Raw genomic sequence first — 18,003 nt, 5'->3', positions numbered from 1 at the left:
GGTTGGCGATTGGAGTGTGAAGAGAAGAGTATTGACAAGCAATGAGCAGTGGGGAGAGAACAGGACAGTGAGAAGGAGACAGAGAGACGAAGATGGGAGGATGCACCAGAGCAGAGTGACTATGGATCAAGCTGGAGGTGTATAGGAGTAATAGGTGGGCAGCAGGAAGTGAAAGGTAGAGGTGGGACAGTATTGGGTGCAATAGTTCTAATACTTATTGTGTTAAACTTGTCAGATATTTCACGACTTCATTTTAGCAAAGTGATAGATTAAGTATCAAAGTAATGATGTATTTATAGTTGGCCAACTTTCAATTTAATACTCATTTGTTGCCCTTGGGAAGTACAGGCTGTTTAATTATTAGAAAAGAAGTCATTGTGTTATATTCATGAGATTGGTAATGTGTACTATTAAAATCAGCTCCATTATTTAGTTTGTGTGTTAATTTGTGTATTCGAGCAAAAAAAATAACGTAGTTGATTTGCAAGTACAATTGTATTTAGCTATGAAATAATATCAAGGACTTTAAGAGACCATAAGTTAGTTATTACATGGGGATATTTGAAAGTGAATATGCTAGTGTATCGTACAAGACATTAAATATTTTATAATGCTACATATACTATTATGCTATATTAAACCACTCAAAGTTAACTTTTCGAGGAATGGAGGCAAATCGTCTTTTCTGATTTCGATAACAGAACTGTCGAAACTATCGATTCTAACTTTTGCACCAGAGGTATTAGCCAATTGCTGAAATGCGACACTAAATGTATTAAGCCTGGTGGTCAAAGTTGGCGCTCCATTTTTCTCCTGGTCATCTTGCTGTCCTTGCATTAATTTAGCTCTGGTAGTATTGTCCATTCCCCTGGGGTACTTGGGTGCCATTCCTATTACAAGGTACGTATCAGTGGCCATATCCAAACTTGCCACTACTAAGGGTTTCAATGACTGCGACGAATTGATGAGGAATAACTCAGAAAGGTTTTCAAGCAACCATGAACCAAGTTTTGCGAGCATTAGTGGATTGTTGAAAATGCTTAAGTCTGGTATTGATCCATCGTTCAAAACACACAAACGATACAATCGCAAGTTTTTAACCAATTTTCTCTCCAAAAGAGACATTCCTGTTTTGAAGATCACTTGCTGAATTACCTTCGCCTGTTCCAAACCTTGTAACAACAACTCGAACCCCTTTGATTTCTTGAAATTAGAGTTTATGGACTTGCTGGAATTCACAGTCGAAGGATTCATATTTAATGCATCCCAAGACGACCAGAAGTTATTTATCCAAGCCTTTTCCTTTCTATCAATTTTATCCTGTATTCTTTCCTGTTCATCCTGAGAGTCATCTTCGTCACCACTGATTGGAGTATTTTCACGATCTCCACTAAGTAACCGTTTATCGGATTCTAGTAAAGCTGTCAATGCCTCCACACATTCCATAGCTGAAAGTTGCCCCGTGTATCCGAAAGTTCTAATGAACCCTTCACGAACTACGCCTTCCAAACCATAGATTGGCAAATACTTATTAAATATAAATGGCAATTGCCTCTTGATACGGACATCCATGTAGAGCCACTTCTGCTGAGCTGATGCCAAAGAGACTCCCATCTTGGCGAATAACTTATGCAACTTCTTTCGACCATCTTCTCTCCAAAGATTGAGCTTGGAATTTACGTGACTGGAGTAGAAGAAAGAATCATATAGAGTCCAGTGACGTAATAAGAAAAGGTGATAATCTCTTTCGATGCTGAGGGAAGTCGAGTCTGCCGTTTTCTCGTTGATGTTATTGTTACTTATGGAGTTATTGGAAGGGTTCAATCTCAATACTTCATCTTTCAAAAGTGGCTGGAGCTTATCGTAAATTTCAGGGTACTGGTTGTCGAGAGAAGAAGTGCCGATAATGGCCAACCATAGATTTTCCAAACTTGTTTCCCCGATGGAAGCAAGTAATGCATAAACTATGGTCGTAGTAGCTGTCATAATAGTAGTACCTTGGTTGTAATATGACTGTATTGTTTCTTCGTGTATTGTTTTCTCGAGTTTTCTCTGTTTCTTGAGATTTTTCAAACGACGTTCTTGTATCTTACGCTTTCGAGATATGGCATCCTCTGAATCTTGGGAATTAAATGATATTTCTTCGTCATTCAGAGAGATGTCAATTTCAGCCAGCGATGCCGACTCTTCGTCTTCGTCTTCGTCTTCATCTTCGCTTTCTTCCTCGTCTTGTTCTACGAGTACGTCATATGCTGATTTCTGGTCAACCAAGTTGGAGTCGACAAAGCCGTCATCCAAACACACTACTACCGACGAACCAAATACGTTATCGAGGTTCCAAGGCCTATGGCCATCTATCACATATATCTTTCTTCGAAAGGCAATGTTTTTGTGAAGTGTGATTTTCAAATCGTCGTTGACATCGAGAGTGTCGTTAAGCCCTCTCTGCTTTCTGAGCTCTTCTTCACTGAACTCATAGGCCAATTCGTCAATGTTGATGTCAAAGAACGTCTCCAAGTCCAACATGGCACCACAGCCTATGAGAATGACATTGGACACGTCTGCATCGAGTTTGGAGTAATGACCTTTCAAATCAGAGTAGCCAACTACAGGAATAAGTTGATACTGAATCAACTCCTTCCTCAAGAGTAAGCTGACAATCTTGGCAGCACAGAGTGAATCGATGTCGAGACACGATACAAATACCACGAGCTTACAAGTGGAATGTGAAAGTGACGTTCGCTTGATATCGTGGAAGATCTGGGAGTAGCCTGAAGGTGTAATGTACATAGTGAAGTTTGAAGTAGTGAGTTTAAGTGGTTTGATTTGTGAAGCTTGTCAAGTTCATGAATTGATGGGTTGGTGGGGATTTTGATAGCTATGGATGTAATGGCGTTGTTGTTGGTTGTATGGAATCAGTCGTAATCTTGATATGTATTGCTTCTTACCACGATTTAGGTTCGAATATAGATCTGGTACTTAAATTTGATTATTCAATACCTGATATGCTACAAGTTGTTCAAATCGGCTCTTTCCGCTTGCAGCTCACTAATTCTAGTATTCCTGGCAACACACGTCGTGGCCCTTCTGTTGCTGGGAGAAATTCGAATGGATTTTGTTCGAAGAAAGATGGATCTGGAAGTTTTCAATTTGATTGTTTGCAGTTTCCAAAGCGAAGGTTTACGCGTTTTTCGTTATCGAGAACATACTGCATATATAATCATACGCGTCGAGGTGCGAGGAAGACGAGTGTTTGGAAGACAGTGCTGTAGTGTCCAGAGATCGAGGGGATACTTGTATGCTATTCGTTGTGTTGATCTATTATAAACTTGCAAAAAATTACCCTTTGAAAACACTAAACACGAAGACAAGGTGAACCCTTTAATTGTTAAATCTTTCAAAAAATTTTTTCGAAATATCGTGTCATGTGATGATTACCACGTGACTAAATTAAAGTGACTTTTAATTACACATATTTTTTTAGAAGTCATAGGGCGTGTGGCGTAGTTGGTAGCGCGTTTGCCTTGCAAGCAAAAGGTCACTGGTTCGATTCCTGTCTCGTCCATTTTTTGACATTTTAAGGGTATGGGTGATTTCTTTTTTTTTATAATTGTTCTTGGAAATTGATTGCACTCTACAGTACGAACTTCACCTTTCTTAGTTGTTGACAGACTAACATAATATATGTTCCTATATCATAAGTAGCTGAGGTGGTAATAAACTGTGGTTAACACATCAGCTTTTAGCTGCGAATATCAATTTAGAAGATTTGGCTTGAAGGGGTCTATCTGTCAGTTCAGCCAATTAATAATATATTCTACATTCCATGTTACTGTAGATATGGTTTTCTAGGAAGTCTTGATGTGTAGCATTAACTCCAAATGTGTAAAGTTGAGATCCTAACTAACACAGCTGCACATTTCCACTTCTCTCAGATTGCCATTGTGTAACTCCAAGTAGGCTCAGTGTCTCTTTACATTCTTCTAGTGTTGGATCCCCCACATCAAGAAAGACAACCCCAGGGATTCCATGTACCCCACGATAGTATACGGACTACTTGACGTAGCTGCAGCATCTGGCATTGTCGGTTATCTGGTTAGTATTGTTTTAGTAGGGGTCTAAGTTAAACAGTACGGCGGGAGATCCAACGTTTAAGTGTGTGTCCCCCACGGAATCCCCCATTTGAGGTTGCCCCCACGCATCTCCATGCCAAATACCCTAGATTTTGGGGGACGGTGTGCGTGGGGGAGCGTCCATGTAAAGTGCAAAAAAATATGTACATCGAAAAAGAACTTTTGCTGGCATCGGAGGGTTCGCTTTTTGTGGGGTGCATTAGGAGCTTTACGATTCAACTATTTGATCTTTCGAGATCTGGAGCTATATAAAAGGAGCAGGAGCCGTTGGTTTTGCAGTACTCGGTTTACAGGTTAGCATCAGCATTTGGTTTTACTGGATAGGACGTTGGACTAAGCTGAAATTTGTAACAGCGCCGATCGTCACATGCCCACGGATAAATTATAGTCCGGAACCAGTGTATATCTACTATCTTCTGCTATGAGCTTCAGCAACAAATCAACTGCATCCACGCAACCTTACGTGTCTCAAAAGGAAGACTCATCATTTTCGTCAGAATCCGATCTTTCGGAGCTGCGCAAAAGAGCTACCAAGTCGAATAAGAAATCGATGTTCCGATTCAGAAACATTTTCCAGAAAGATGAAGACAGACCCACGCCCCCTGAGGTCTATAACTATCGTGTTTATGGCACGGCACTCATGGCATCAGCTGCTGCCATCATTATTGGCTACGACGGAGGGTTTATAGGAGGAACGGTGGCTCTAGACTCGTTCAAAGACGAGTTCGGCCTCGATGGCCTGCCCCATTCCAAATTCATTGTATCCAACATCATTTCGGTATTCCATGCTGGCTGTTTTTTCGGTGCACTTTTCTCGTATCCCTGCTCCTACTACTGGGGTAGACGTATTTCCTTGATCATGGCTGCTTTGTTAATCACTGTAGGCTCGGGCATCATGTTGGCTGCTAGTAAATCAGTAGGCTTGGGTCCCATTTACGCCGGCAGAGTTTTGGCAGGAATCGCAGTTGGATTTTCCACGAATTTGACAGTAGTGTACATCTCTGAAGTGGCTCCTCCAGCTATAAGAGGCCAACTTACGAGTAGTTACGAAATCGGCTGGAGAATCGGTGACTTGGTTGGATTCTGGATAGCCTACGCTGTCGACTCACACATCGCTCCAACTAAAAAGCAATGGTTTATTCCATTTGCAGTCCAGATGATTCCAAGTGGTTTGTTCTTAATTGGCAGTATTCTCATGAAGGAATCCCCCAGATGGCTCTTCCAAGTAGGCAGATACGACGAGGCCATAAAGAATTTGGTGTGGTTTAGAAACTTACCTGAGGACCACGAATATATTATCTATGAAGTCAACCAGGTCAAGGAGTCCATCAACTATCAGAAAGAACACGTTGGTTTAGGCATTTGGGATCCCTTTGTCGAAGTGTTCTTCAGAAACAGAAAGGTATTGCAGAGATTGTGCATTACTTGTGGCTTATTTTTGTTCCAAAACTTCTTGGGTATCCAGTCCATTAACTACTACTCGCCGATTATTTTCGCTGGTCTTGGTGTCAAAGGTACTAATGCCACCTTGTTTTCTACTGGTATGTTTGGCGTGGTCAAGTTCATCTGTACATTCATCTACATCATATTTATTGTCGACACCATCGGCAGAAGAAAAGCCTTCATGAGCTCGTCTGCTTTGTGTTCAGTTTGTTTCTGGTACATTGGCTCCTACTTGAAGATTAACGATCCTACAAAACCCGGTAACCTGGCAGGACCAGGTGGTAAAGCCGCCATAGGATTTATGTATATTTGGATCGCATCGTTTATTTTGGCTTGGTCCGGTGGACCCTTTGTTGTTGGTAGTGAAGTTTTTGATCAAAACATCAGATCCTTCGTCCAAGCTATTAATGCTGCTGTTTCGTGGGTGCCTATTTTTATAATGTCGAGATTTACTAATAACATGATCGACAAAATGCAATATGGTATCTACTTCTTCTTTGCCAGTTTGGCGATCTTGTCCATTCCATTTGTCTTCTTCTTCGTTCCGGAAACTAAGGGTATCGCCTTGGAAGACATGGACAAGTTATTCGATTCTAGCTTAAGTGCACATGCCGCTCATAAATTTGTCTTGAATAACGCTAGACTCGAAACGGAAGCGAAGTTGAGCGACAGGGATCTTTTCAAGGTGGACACTAACAAGTCAGTGGGCATTGAAAAGATAGAAAATATTGACGACTCTATTTTGGTGCCTAACAAGGTTTAATCGAAATAATAATCAGGAGAAATCTTGAGAACATACAAAAACAGATAGCTGTAAAGTAAGTATAGCTTATAGTGAAGTTTGAATCTAATAATATACAAAGACTACTACTCATTTTTCTTCCTGCTGAGATGGTTGTTGCTTTTGTTTCTTTCTGCTTTGGACCAATGTACAGATATTTTTTATACTTGGGCTTCTGGAATACGATTACTACGTTGTAGAGTGGCCCAGCCAAGTGATAGAGCAGTTGATACAGGCGAAGTAGACAGCATCTCTGTGACTGTTGGTATTACTTCATTTAGTCTATGGATTCGCTGCGTAAGTCACACGCTAATGAGGCCACTTTAAGAATTTGATATTGCCGTGAAGGAAGAAAACTAGAGGTATTGATGCGGTGAGTCTCAATTTGATTGTGGTTGTTTTGAGAAATGTTTCCCTTCAACTCTTCAACATAATTATTCCATTAACATGCGGGTTAACCATATTCTGCCAAGCACCAGATATGAAGTATGAACTGTACAAGAATTTGCAAGCTATTATAGGGTGTGAACGATGGAACGACATGAAGCTTTGCTGCTATGAAAACAACAGATAGTCCTATGAAGTTGTACTGCCCGATACGTATCTATTTCCTTTTCATCTTCTTTCCCTTGATCCTGAAAATACGAAGTCGCCAATGTTATTTCTCCAAGTGGTTCGTTGACGGCCCTCAAAATATCGAAATCGTTGTGCCTGTCACCTTTGTCGAATGCACCTTTGTTTTTCATCGATATCACTTCCTCTTCGTTCAATATATTTCCGGTCACGCTTCGTCACTTACAATTAGTGAATTCTGCCATAGTGAAGATACCATCTATCATGGAGAGCATAAACTGTAAGCATAAAAGGAAAACATAAATGTTAGGTACAAGTGATAGCCAGAAGCTGAATAACTTGGTTGTTTTCTTCTTCGACAGATTCTAGCATTTCCGTCAAACCCTTGCCATTTGCATCTTGCTCTTCCTTCCGCAGTATCATGTCTCCATATATGTTCTTCATTTGTACCCAATATTCGTACGAGCAAAATTAAGGCAGGCCGTAAGATATATGAGAAAAGAACATGATTTCATCTAGAAGATGCCTTTCAATTTATGAAAAGTCTGCTCTGGTAGTCTAGTATCACTTCTTTCTGGGCGTGTTCCTCCAAATATGCCTCCTACTACAACTACGACTACCAGAACTTCTGAGGTGGAATAAATCTATACCTCCTTGATGGTTAACAACTCGTGCAACGCATACAAGTTAGTCAATTCTTTGATCCTAGAATCTGGAGTAGAAGCCACAGCGAGTTCTTCTTCTTCTTCCAAAGGGAAGGAAGTCTATAGAAATAGAGAAATAGACATAAAAGATCTTCGAAATGACAAACACAAATACTGTGATTCTGCTGTGCCACACGAAATTATTCTTTCACTTCTCTGTGGTAGATCTGGTATTCGAAACTACGTACCTAAGGCTGAGGCAATTACAAGCGTGGAGAAATAGAGCTAGAAAAATCGATGACTCATAAACGTTTTAACCACTTTGAAAGCAAGATTTTTGATATACTTATCTAAATAGAGGACATAGGGATACAAAAATAGACAAAGAGCTATTTTGTATTCTTGCTGCCGCATGCATCCGAGCCCCAATCTAAGGCTGCAGCTGGCTATGACCAGGTGGGTGCGAATTTCTCAAAGCTGTGATTCCAATAGCTTTAAGGCATTCGATTACTAATAACAGAATACTAATCTAATCCCTTCAGTTGTGTGGAGCCTACCATCAATACGGAGACCTTCTTTGAAACTCCAAGAGACTAGTGGCTTCTTCCGTATTCGGTATTTGGGTTATTAATCAGTGCATAAATTTGTCATCAGTTGAACCAAGAATTTGGTTTATACAGTCCGAGTTTTTGGTAGCGCCCACATATACGAACTTGCAATATAACCTTGCCTTGGAAAGGTAGTTCGTAGAATTATTATAAATAGGTGTCCATTTCTGCCCTGTTCGTAGTTAGAAAATTGCTTAAGTATCAATTATCATCAATATATTCCACTGAAATCAAGGAAACCAAAAAAATGCTGTCTTCGCTCAAAAAAACTGATTCCGCATCCGTTTCGGTAAATTCGGTTTCCTCTAGAAGCACAATTGCTTCCAGAGCCTCCGCTGCTGTTAAAAATGTTTTCCGTTCTGGAAAACCTGAAAAGATACATTCTGAGAAGGTGGTACTAAAGGGAAATAAAGAGAAGTCCAAGGAAACCAGCATACAAACTATTACAACGTATTTGGCTATGAAGTGAGCTGTGTTTTTTTCTTCGGCTTCTGGCTACCTGTTGGTTATAGCTGCAATTATCAGGGGTACTCCGCGACTCCATAAGTTGAAGTGGCTTAGGGATCAGACTTGAGTAGTGATATCGTGTCTGACACAGATGCGGTCTACTAAGAATTCAATGCTGGTCGTTACTGTCCCTGAGTCTTTTGTTAAGATGTCTTCAGTCGATTCATTCTTGTGAATCCAGGACAATTATTTAATATCTACTAGTGATTTTATTCAGTTATTGACATTTAAGCAAGTATATCCAATATATGGGAATTTCTTTTTATTGAGTTTAGGAAAAAGTTACTTGAGCCGAAGGATTATTGTAGCATTGGTACAAACCATAGTTAAATAGTGTTCAAACCTCTATTAGGTTTAATTTTCTTCATCATTATTTTGCACCTTTTTCTAATATACTACTAAAAGCTTTTCTACTCACCAAGACGACGTAATTTATGCACCATATCTCCACTAGTGACATACATTAGATACAGCATATTTCAATAAAGTAAACGTCCGTAGAGAAACTTGAGCCAGTAGGAAAATTCATTTGAATTATACTTTAAATCTACGTGAGCTTAAATATGTAGATCTCGTAATAACGCGGGGCCTTCAAAATTCACCTTCTTCAAGTAAAGCCGCCTACAGGCTCAATTTATATAAGGGAGTTTCCATCTCATGAGATCTTCCCTATTTCAATCAAATCATCTAGATACCTTATCTTATTCTGTCGCTTGGATTTTACCATTGGGCAAGCCCACAATCAAAGAACGACGAAGATTGCTAGATTTCACGAACTGGACAATTTCACAAGCGTATTCAGTTCGACGTCATACATTTCTTCAATTCATACCTCACAGTTCTTTCCATATTTGAAGTTGTCAACATTGGCAATTCCAGCACGGCTAATGGCTATCACCTGCGGCTGTAGCAGCTTTCTTCCCATTCAACCCCGGATCTATCACCAGAAAAGGACAATGCTCACGTGATATCTCATCTCTCGGCTCCTGTAGAACCGACTCGGTTGGATCGGAATCTTGCCGAATAAAATGAGAAGGATTTCTCCACAGAATTGGATCATATTGAGGAGCTAAATAAACGGCCCACCCAAGGCTGTATGAAGACACTAGCATCATGGCCAACGACATAAATAACCCAGTGGATACAACAAACCTTAAATTAGATCTGTATCGTGGCGAAAAAGATGACTTTTCAGCTATCGAAAATTCTTCTCCAGAAGAAGTAGACGAAGAGGTAAAAGAAGATGATGACGATTTTGAGGAAGATCTAGAGGATGAAGATGCTCTTGAAGATATTCCAGTCGACTTTATTGGCGCTCTCAGTAAGAGCCAGAATCAGAGCAGCACTTCGCTCTCGCGGAAACTTTCCCGAAACGACGCCAATTCCATTGTAGGAGGAGATGCTGTTGTTAGTAGCTATGCAAAGAAGAAACACCCTATAGCCGATTCGCAACGGCCAACACAAGATCAAGAGAGAGTGATTGGGAATACTCCTTTCAGTGACGACGAAATTGATGCTGAGAGTGTTCGGGCTCAGTCGCAGAAGATCTTTTCATTCTCGTTGCCTTTTGGCGGACTCACCTCTTTCAGTAGTTCGTTGTACAAGCAAATAACGTCCCTACGACTTGATTCGATCCATTCGATTCCACTTATAGACTCACTTCCGATAATCGGAAATAATCATGACGATAATTCCAGTGACGAGAAGCAACAGATGAAGCTACGTTTGGAACGACAGCAGTCTATAGGCACCTTGGAAGATGCTGAATATTTTCGCAAATTCAAGGGAACTGATGATGTACGGTTCAGGGCCGTTAAACATACCTTGACGTCGACTTTGATTCCGGACTTCATGCAGAGCAAGAAAGACGAGGAGACTTACGAAAGCATCTACAACGACATCGAGGGTAACATTGTAATTCTCGGAGGGTACCGGGGGTCCATCTTGCGAGACAGGAAGACTGGAAAACGGTTGTGGATTCCAATCAAGGCTGGGTTCAACTTGAGAAAAATCAACCTCTTGTTGGGGCCAACAAAGGAGGATGAAATTAGGGCTGTAGATTGCATATACCCTGATGGAGTGTTGAAGAATATTGGTCCTATAGATATCTGCAAAAAGTTCATCAAAAAGCTTGCCAGCAATCCCAAAACCAATGTCAAGGAGTTTGGTTACGACTGGCGATTGAGTGGGTCTATAGTTTCGAAGCAGTTGGAGAAGTTCCTTCTGGACATCTATGAAGGAACCGGTAAGCCTACAATTGTAATTGCTCATTCCATGGGTGGACTCATGGCACATGGGGCATTGCAAAGAAACCCTAAGCTATTCAGATCTCTAATATATGTTGGCGTGCCCAGCGAATGTCTCAACATCTTGGGTCCTATACGGTTTGGAGACTCAGTGATTTTCTCAGACAAGATTCTCACCTACGAAACGAACTTCATGATGCGTTCAAGTTTCAACTTCTTGCCCTTAAGCGGACGAGTATTTTATAACATAGAAAAGAATGAGTGGTACGACTTAGACTACTTTGATCCAGAGACCTGGGTGGAGTATAACTTGAACCCCTTGGTTTGTAAAGAAAGAAGAATTCTTGAAGAGTCTGTTGTCAATAGTAGTAGAAGTACCATGATTGCCAATTCAGACTCCACTTTCAGTATCAACCTGATTGGTAATAAATTAAGGAACTATCGTGCCTTATCTCTAACCAGAAGATCCAAGACAACTTCTTTGGACGAGGCTTCTAACCAAAGCTCAGAATTTACCCTTCCAGAAAGATCAACTTCTCCTTCGTTGTTTTCAATGAAGTCAAACGAAGACAATGAGATTGTTCGTAGCTATAGTTTTTCGTTCTCTGATGCCTACAACTATCTAAAAGAGACTTTGAAACTGACAAAAGAGTATATCCTTTCGCTTGACTATAGGGAAGAGTTGGAACCAGAATATCCACCTTTGGCTATGGTTTATGGTAATACCGTTCCATCTGTGAGAGGATCGATTGTCCGAGGCTTGGATGACATAAGGGAAGGTAACTACTACGAGTTTTTCTACGGTCATGGCGATGGAGTTGTACACCAGAAGTGGTTGATGCCTGAAAGGAAAGGTTTTAGTTTCTACAATAATACCACTGGACAGGGTGATATTGTTTGCAAGGTTGCAAGTGATTGCGGGCATGTTAACTTGATGACCGACTTCAAAGCTATGGGTAAGGCATTATATGCTGTGACACAAGCTGAAATGTTTTGGGATCAAAAGCAAGAAAGATTGAGACAAATGCGCAAGTCTGGACTGAACTAAGTCTCATTCAATTGTAACTATTTATGAATTCATAATGCTTATTTAATTATTTAATAAAGTATATCCAAAATCAAACTTAACCTGCCTAAACTAAACAGCTAACAATGGCTTCACGAATCTCTTTTTGTCATCAACTCCTTGTGACTTAACTGGTAAAGCGTTTTTCGACTGAGGAATCATGAACTTGTCAAAGTAGGCATCGATTTCCTTCAATCCAGAAATACCAAACTCAGTGACCAAAGAAACATAGCCGTCTGGTCTGACAACTACGACAGCACCTTTTTCTTTGTCAATGCCGTACTCTTCATAGGCATCAAGTGTACCTTCATGGTAAGTCCGGCCAACACCAGAATAAAGTCTCCAGTAGTCACGTCTAGACTTGAAATCAAGTGGCCTAGTAAATTCTGGGAAGTCAAATAGTTCTACATCGTAACGGTTAGATGCGTGAACTGTAATGACATCGATAACAGAGTTATCGAAGGCATTTGGAGGTGTGAACTTCTTAGCAAAATGTTCTTCAGATTCAAGGTAAGTCTGGAATTCATCCAATGTGTCCATGTTTTTTGTGAACTTCTTAACATCACCCGAAAATATCAATACTCTGAAACGGCCGTCCGAAAGAAGACGATCAGCTATATGATAAGGTCTTCCGTCAGCATGCGCGATAATCTTGACTGTGTTCAATCTTCTTCCTACAGGTATCTTCTTTGCATACTTGGACATCGTTCTATCTTTTTCATCAGCAGGTAGAACGTTCGATTTGTCGATCAATACCGAGTCGTTGTAGTCAACGATGGTACCCGAAGCAAATTCATTACCTAATTGGAAAGCTTTATGGAACTCGTCCATATCAACTCCTTCTTCTAAAGATTCCGCTTGAGGAATCATAGGTTTACCACTGAACATTCTCGAAAGCTTATGGTCAAAGGCAATCAAGTCTTTAGCAACTTGAAGTCTTTCACTTTCGTAAGTCTTCAATATGTCTTGTTTGGCCAAACCTTTGCATACAAGTGCCAACTTGAACCCAAGATTGTAAGTATCCATCATGGAGACATTCATACCTTGACCAGCTTTTGGTGAATGTGTATGACAAGCATCGCCTGATATAAATACTCTGTTATACTTGTTGAATTGAGGACTGACTCTTTGACCAATTTGATAGCCAGTGAACCAATCCAAGTCTGTCATTTCTAACTTGAATGGCAGCATGATTTCTTGTGCATTTTTTAAGATTAGTTCTGGAGTAATCTTCGAACGATCTATTCTTCCCTTTGAAGCGGCATTCTTGTCATCGACATTTCCAGTGTATTTTGAAGCTTCTGTTTTTGTCCTAGGGTCTCTAGGAACTTCCTTCAACTGGATATACAATCTAACCAAATCATTCTCTCTTGGAATAACCATAACTGAACCAGAGTCTTTGGAATGGATTGCACAACGACTTCTGATATCAGGGAAGTCAGTGATTGGAACCATATCCAAGACACCCCAAACAAAATCGGTGGTTTCACCATCCATGTCAATTCCTAATTGTTTTCTCACCCAACTATGGGCACCATCTGAACCAAGCAAGTACTTGCAGTGAATAATTTCATACTCGCTTACATCCAAAGTAGGATCGTTTTCAATGTCTGATTGCATGTTGTCATAGAACTTCTCTTGATCACCTTCGAACTGTCTGTAGAGACCATTAGCTACAGCATTGTCGTATTGTTCAGGTTTAGACAATTTATCCTTACTCAAGTTTCTGACTAAGATTTCTACGGGATATTCGTCTGGATCGTCAACTTTACTTTCATCGATCTTGATGTTCAAAGGCAAGAATGGCCTTTCCACCTCGACCGAGTCTCCAGAGAACTTCTTGATTGATTTTTCAAACCAATTCTCAATGTAGCCCTGGTGAATAACTACCTGCTGAAAACGAGAAATTCCTGGGATAGTATCGGGAATCCTTCCTGATCTCACCAACTTGCCGTTCTCGTCTGGACTCCAGAAACAAATTTCAATCATATGGTTACCCATCTTCCAAGCCGAATCCATTCCAGCCATATCAAAGGTTGTGCCCGAAAAGGATTTGAACACTTCGAGCGAACGACATTGTAAACCATCAGCCTGTCCAGAAAAAATGTCATTTGATCTCTTATCGATTATCCTGAAGGGTACACCAGTTCTGGCCAACCAGGTTGCTGCCATTAGACCGGAGGGACCAGCACCCACGATCAAGACGTCGGTGTTCGAGTGTTTAATTTTAGAATTAGTAGCAGTCATTGAAGTTAAATATTGTACAAAAGGAAAATGTTCTTGTTGTACTGGTATAATATTATAGCAAATGAGATACACTGTTGACAGAAGGGGCCAATCATGACTTCTTATATGGTCATGTTGATGCTGGAACAAAGCACTATTGTTGATCTAGTGTGTTGAAAAACTATTTTCCGCAGCCATTCAGATTTTGTGGGGTAACACAATTATCAAGATTTACGTAATGCGAAGTAATACCATCTTGTGTCTCCTTTTCCGTGCGTTGGGGTAACTCGAAGGAAAAAGGGTTGAGCATGGAGATATGCACAGTCTATATGATTATCCGTTTTCTTGTTAAAGTCAAGTTTGCGTTTGACGTGGGGTTGCTTTTGTTCCTACAGAGAGTGTTCTACCAATTGCAGAAGACGTTTTATTATTTGCAATATTAGACTAATGTGTGAGCTTTTTGATACCAGGCACTAAACAAATTTACATTAAAGCAAAGCTTCGGAGTCATCCCCAGAAAGTGGGCCCGAGTTGTCGGGGTCTGGCAATGGGCTTACCGAGTGGTACAAATCAGCATCGATTTCACCGATATATGCCAGCGATCCAAAACCTCCAACAAAGTAGACATCATCGACTTCAAACCTGAACCAGTGCGACGAATGCGGGGAAACCACATTGTGAGGAAGCCAAAGCTGGGCATCAGGGTGTCTTCGAAGGAAACATCTTTCCAATTTGATCAACTCTGGATCGAAGGGACTCGTATATGTGAGCTGCACAAGCCTTCCGGACAATTGAACTCGTGGAGAACCAGCAGGAGAGGCTGCGATACTTCCGGGGTAATTGAGATCTACGTTTTCGATCAGCGGATGATCACCGGCTCTGATAGTTAAGGAATAGTCCGAGCCCTTGAGGATATTCTGGAACGACGACCCTATGTCTACTAGGAGGAGGTAAGGATCCCCACTTTCGTCACAGTCTGCATAGTACTCCATCCCAGAAACGGGCAAGCTACGAACAGAACCGTCCTTACGTTTGATTTTCTTTATGGTGTTGAGATTGGTAAGAGACTCCCGCTTTACCAAAGTCCGGGCTACCAGAGCCCCCTCGACTTGGTCCGGAATCCGTTCAATTCTGGCGGAATTGTCGTTTTCAGATTTAACATTATTAGTCTTAGTAGAAAGAACCAATTGAGGTTTTCCGTTTTCCACAGGATAACCAACGGAGCTGGCAATGAGAACAAGAATTGATAAAACTGACAAGTAGCGCATTCTCTGGTCAAACAAAAGATAGAATATGACAAAAATTGAGAGTCAATTGGCAAAGAGCAGGAGGTTTAAAATTGTTAACTCATTTATTGAAATTGTCCCTTATATAGACAAAATGTCGTGGCCTGTTAGTGCAGCCAGATAAGAGCCGACATCGGACATTTATAATCAAGGCATGAACTTCTTATATAGCAGGCTCAAAGATACCAAACCCAGACAAAGTATGAACCATAAGGTGGTCACCAGTGGTTAATTGTCCACGCAGCCTTGACTACTTCCTTTCGGGTTATATTTATGGATTTTTTTCCTTAAATTGAGGCTTCATACACCAAAAAAGTCTACTATATGGGCGCAAACGCAGTCGTTCACACAAATTGGTCTCAAGTTCTATAATTTAAACAAGCTACACCAGAAGTGTTCCAAGAACGATTAAAACAATTCCATATAGTATCAAGAAGCAAAAAGAATGCGCAAACCCGGAATCGAACCGGGGGCCCAACGATGGCAACGTTGGATTTTACCACTAAACCATTTGCGCAACGAAAACTCCGCGACGGGGAATTGAACCCCGGTCTACCACGCGACAAGCGGTAATTCTAGCCACTAAACTATCACGGATGTTTCTTGTTGATTGGCTGGTTCTATTTTAATAAGTGTTTTATTGCAGAAAAAAGTCACGTGACCCCGTTTTTTCCTAATAAAGTTGTAAACCCTAGTTATTCTGTTTATATGGCTTCCGTTTATATCTATCTTGGTAATAGGACCCTTAGATTCTATAGGGAACAGTAATCCTAATCTTTATTGACGTCAAAAAGTTTGAAAATAGTGAACCGATATTGAGCACCTTCTAGAAAAACTAAATATCTACCAACTGCAAGCAATCTTGGATCTCTCTAAAATAGTTATGTATTTCGCTCCGGTAAAGCTTTATTGGTAATTCTTTGGCCTGGCGCTTATGGGTGATTACAGCCTAGCAATAAATCGGTGTGCTTTGTTAGTGAAATTGCCACTCTATTTGCCTGAAATAGGCTGGAAAATGAAAGTATATGGACTCGTGGATATCGCCTAATTTGAAATGAACGACTACGATAAAGTCACATTCGCCAACAACCATTAGCTTAATCTAATGACATCTGGGTCTGGATTCTGTTGAATGATTCATTTTTCTATTTCCCAAAATTTTAATAAAATCCACATGGATTTTAAGAAGACTTATATGAATATTCAACAAATGATCTTGACATCAACGATATAACACTTTCGAACTAAGCTCAAATCTCAATAACTCCACCAAGTCTGATGTCCAAGGAGTTCTAGTTATTCTAGATATTATGGCAAGAAGTTTGCAAGATTCCATTAAAAGAATAGGCGGCAGTAGGTGGAGGCACGTAACTGGAGACAAATCTTCTTAACAAAGGGGTATTTTCATATTTGGCTCAAGCGAAGTATTGCCTAATTTGCTATTTGTGGACAGAGTTCCCATTATAGATGGGACATCTTCAACCCATAAGATTTAAAGAGATTCAAGCTCTTGCTATGTCAAACTGGAACGAGGAAGCTTTCTGGCTATCATTTTATTGAACTGGAATGTTCCAAATAGGATTGAGACTTCAAGTGGATATAATTGAGAATTGAACAAACTGGATTTCAGATCATTTGGATGGAGTCAGTTTGCTTCCACTTTTGAATAATAACATTAATTTGCTCAAAATTTGTTTGATATGACCTTGGAATTTCATAGGTGTTCTAAGTGCCACCGACCTAATCTTGAGTCCTGAACATTTTCAATTTGGAAATATCATCAGATTGGAATAGAAAAGCTCTTAGAGCTATTCATGATATTAAGTCGCTTTTGAGAACATCTGGATATATGTTTCTTTCATTTCTTCATAAAGGATTCTCTAGGGACTGGGCTAGTAGTTGAATTGTGGTAAGTTTGATCAAAAGAAGGATGAATTCACGAGGACATTTCTTTCCTATCTTGATCTATTTGATTAAGTGGAGTTAGATACAAAAAAAGAATTTGAATGGGCCATATAGTGCTCGAGAAAATCGTTCGTTATTAAAGGAGAAAAAGATGGTAGCTGTATTCAAAATTTTCACCGCTGGGAAAATATGTCTGATTCTTAATAAATTCACAGATATTCAGCCAAGAGCAGCTCTCCGCGTTAGCTTTACATGACATTGTACTTCAACATGTGCATTTTGCATGAGTATACGCATAATTCCGGAAACTTTGTAAGTACCAGCGCAGGTTAACAGGACTGTGTCATATTTTAATGCTTGTTCTCAATGAAAATAAACACCGTTGAAACTTCAACCTTGCCAAACTTCTACCTTCGACCTTGAGTCAAAGCACAAAGTTCCGACTTGAGGCGTAGCAGGGGCAAATATGGAGTGATACTTAACGGGGGGTTTGTAATTAGCTGAGATCGTCCCAAAAATGTGTTACACTGCGTGGAAAATACTACCAGACCAATATGCGAGTCTGAACCCTAATTTATGGAGGGT

The 18,003-nt window shown here is 40.3% G+C and overlaps 5 protein-coding genes across 5 annotated transcripts; 2 read left to right on the top strand and 3 right to left on the bottom strand. All coding sequences in view use genetic code 12, as the record gives it.

Annotated features, from left to right (window-relative positions):
* Positions 1 to 630: 630 nt before the first annotated feature.
* PICST_57349 (DNA replication initiation) lies at positions 631 to 2,790 on the bottom strand (the record flags this gene model as incomplete). The annotated part of the gene is given in 4 exon segments (XM_001383575.1): positions 631 to 1,185; positions 1,240 to 2,371; positions 2,422 to 2,457; positions 2,474 to 2,790. 4 exon segments carry the CDS (start codon positions 2,788 to 2,790, stop codon positions 631 to 633), a joined length of 2,040 nt encoding a protein of 679 aa, XP_001383612.2.
* A 1,545-nt stretch (positions 2,791 to 4,335) lies between these two features.
* On the top strand, positions 4,336 to 6,447 carry QUP1 (quinate permease). The gene has a single exon (XM_001383907.1). The coding sequence runs from the start codon at positions 4,555 to 4,557 to the stop codon at positions 6,337 to 6,339; it is 1,785 nt and encodes a 594-aa protein (XP_001383944.2). The 5' UTR covers positions 4,336 to 4,554; the 3' UTR covers positions 6,340 to 6,447.
* Positions 6,448 to 10,021: 3,574 nt separating this feature from the next.
* PICST_42853 (predicted protein) lies at positions 10,022 to 11,983 on the top strand (the record flags this gene model as incomplete). Its single annotated transcript, XM_001383906.1, has 1 exon — positions 10,022 to 11,983. A coding segment is annotated over one exon (1,962 nt), but the record flags the coding sequence as incomplete, so codon positions are not given.
* Positions 11,984 to 12,073: 90 nt separating this feature from the next.
* PHH2 (phenol 2-monooxygenase) lies at positions 12,074 to 14,248 on the bottom strand (the record flags this gene model as incomplete). The annotated part of the gene is made up of 1 exon (XM_001383574.1): positions 12,074 to 14,248. One exon carries the CDS (start codon positions 14,246 to 14,248, stop codon positions 12,074 to 12,076), a length of 2,175 nt encoding a protein of 724 aa, XP_001383611.2.
* Positions 14,249 to 14,787: 539 nt separating this feature from the next.
* Positions 14,788 to 15,348, bottom strand: PICST_13204 (predicted protein; the record flags this gene model as incomplete). The annotated part of the gene is made up of 1 exon (XM_001383573.1): positions 14,788 to 15,348. A coding segment is annotated over one exon (561 nt), but the record flags the coding sequence as incomplete, so codon positions are not given.
* Between the last annotated feature and the right edge of the window lie 2,655 nt (positions 15,349 to 18,003).

Source organism: Scheffersomyces stipitis, chromosome 3 (genome assembly GCF_000209165.1).
Source record: "Scheffersomyces stipitis CBS 6054 chromosome 3, complete sequence".
Classification (NCBI taxonomy): Eukaryota; Fungi; Ascomycota; class Pichiomycetes; order Serinales; family Debaryomycetaceae; genus Scheffersomyces; species Scheffersomyces stipitis.
The sequence above is the reverse complement of the archived record's forward strand: the minus strand, read 5'-3'. Positions and strand labels throughout refer to the sequence as shown.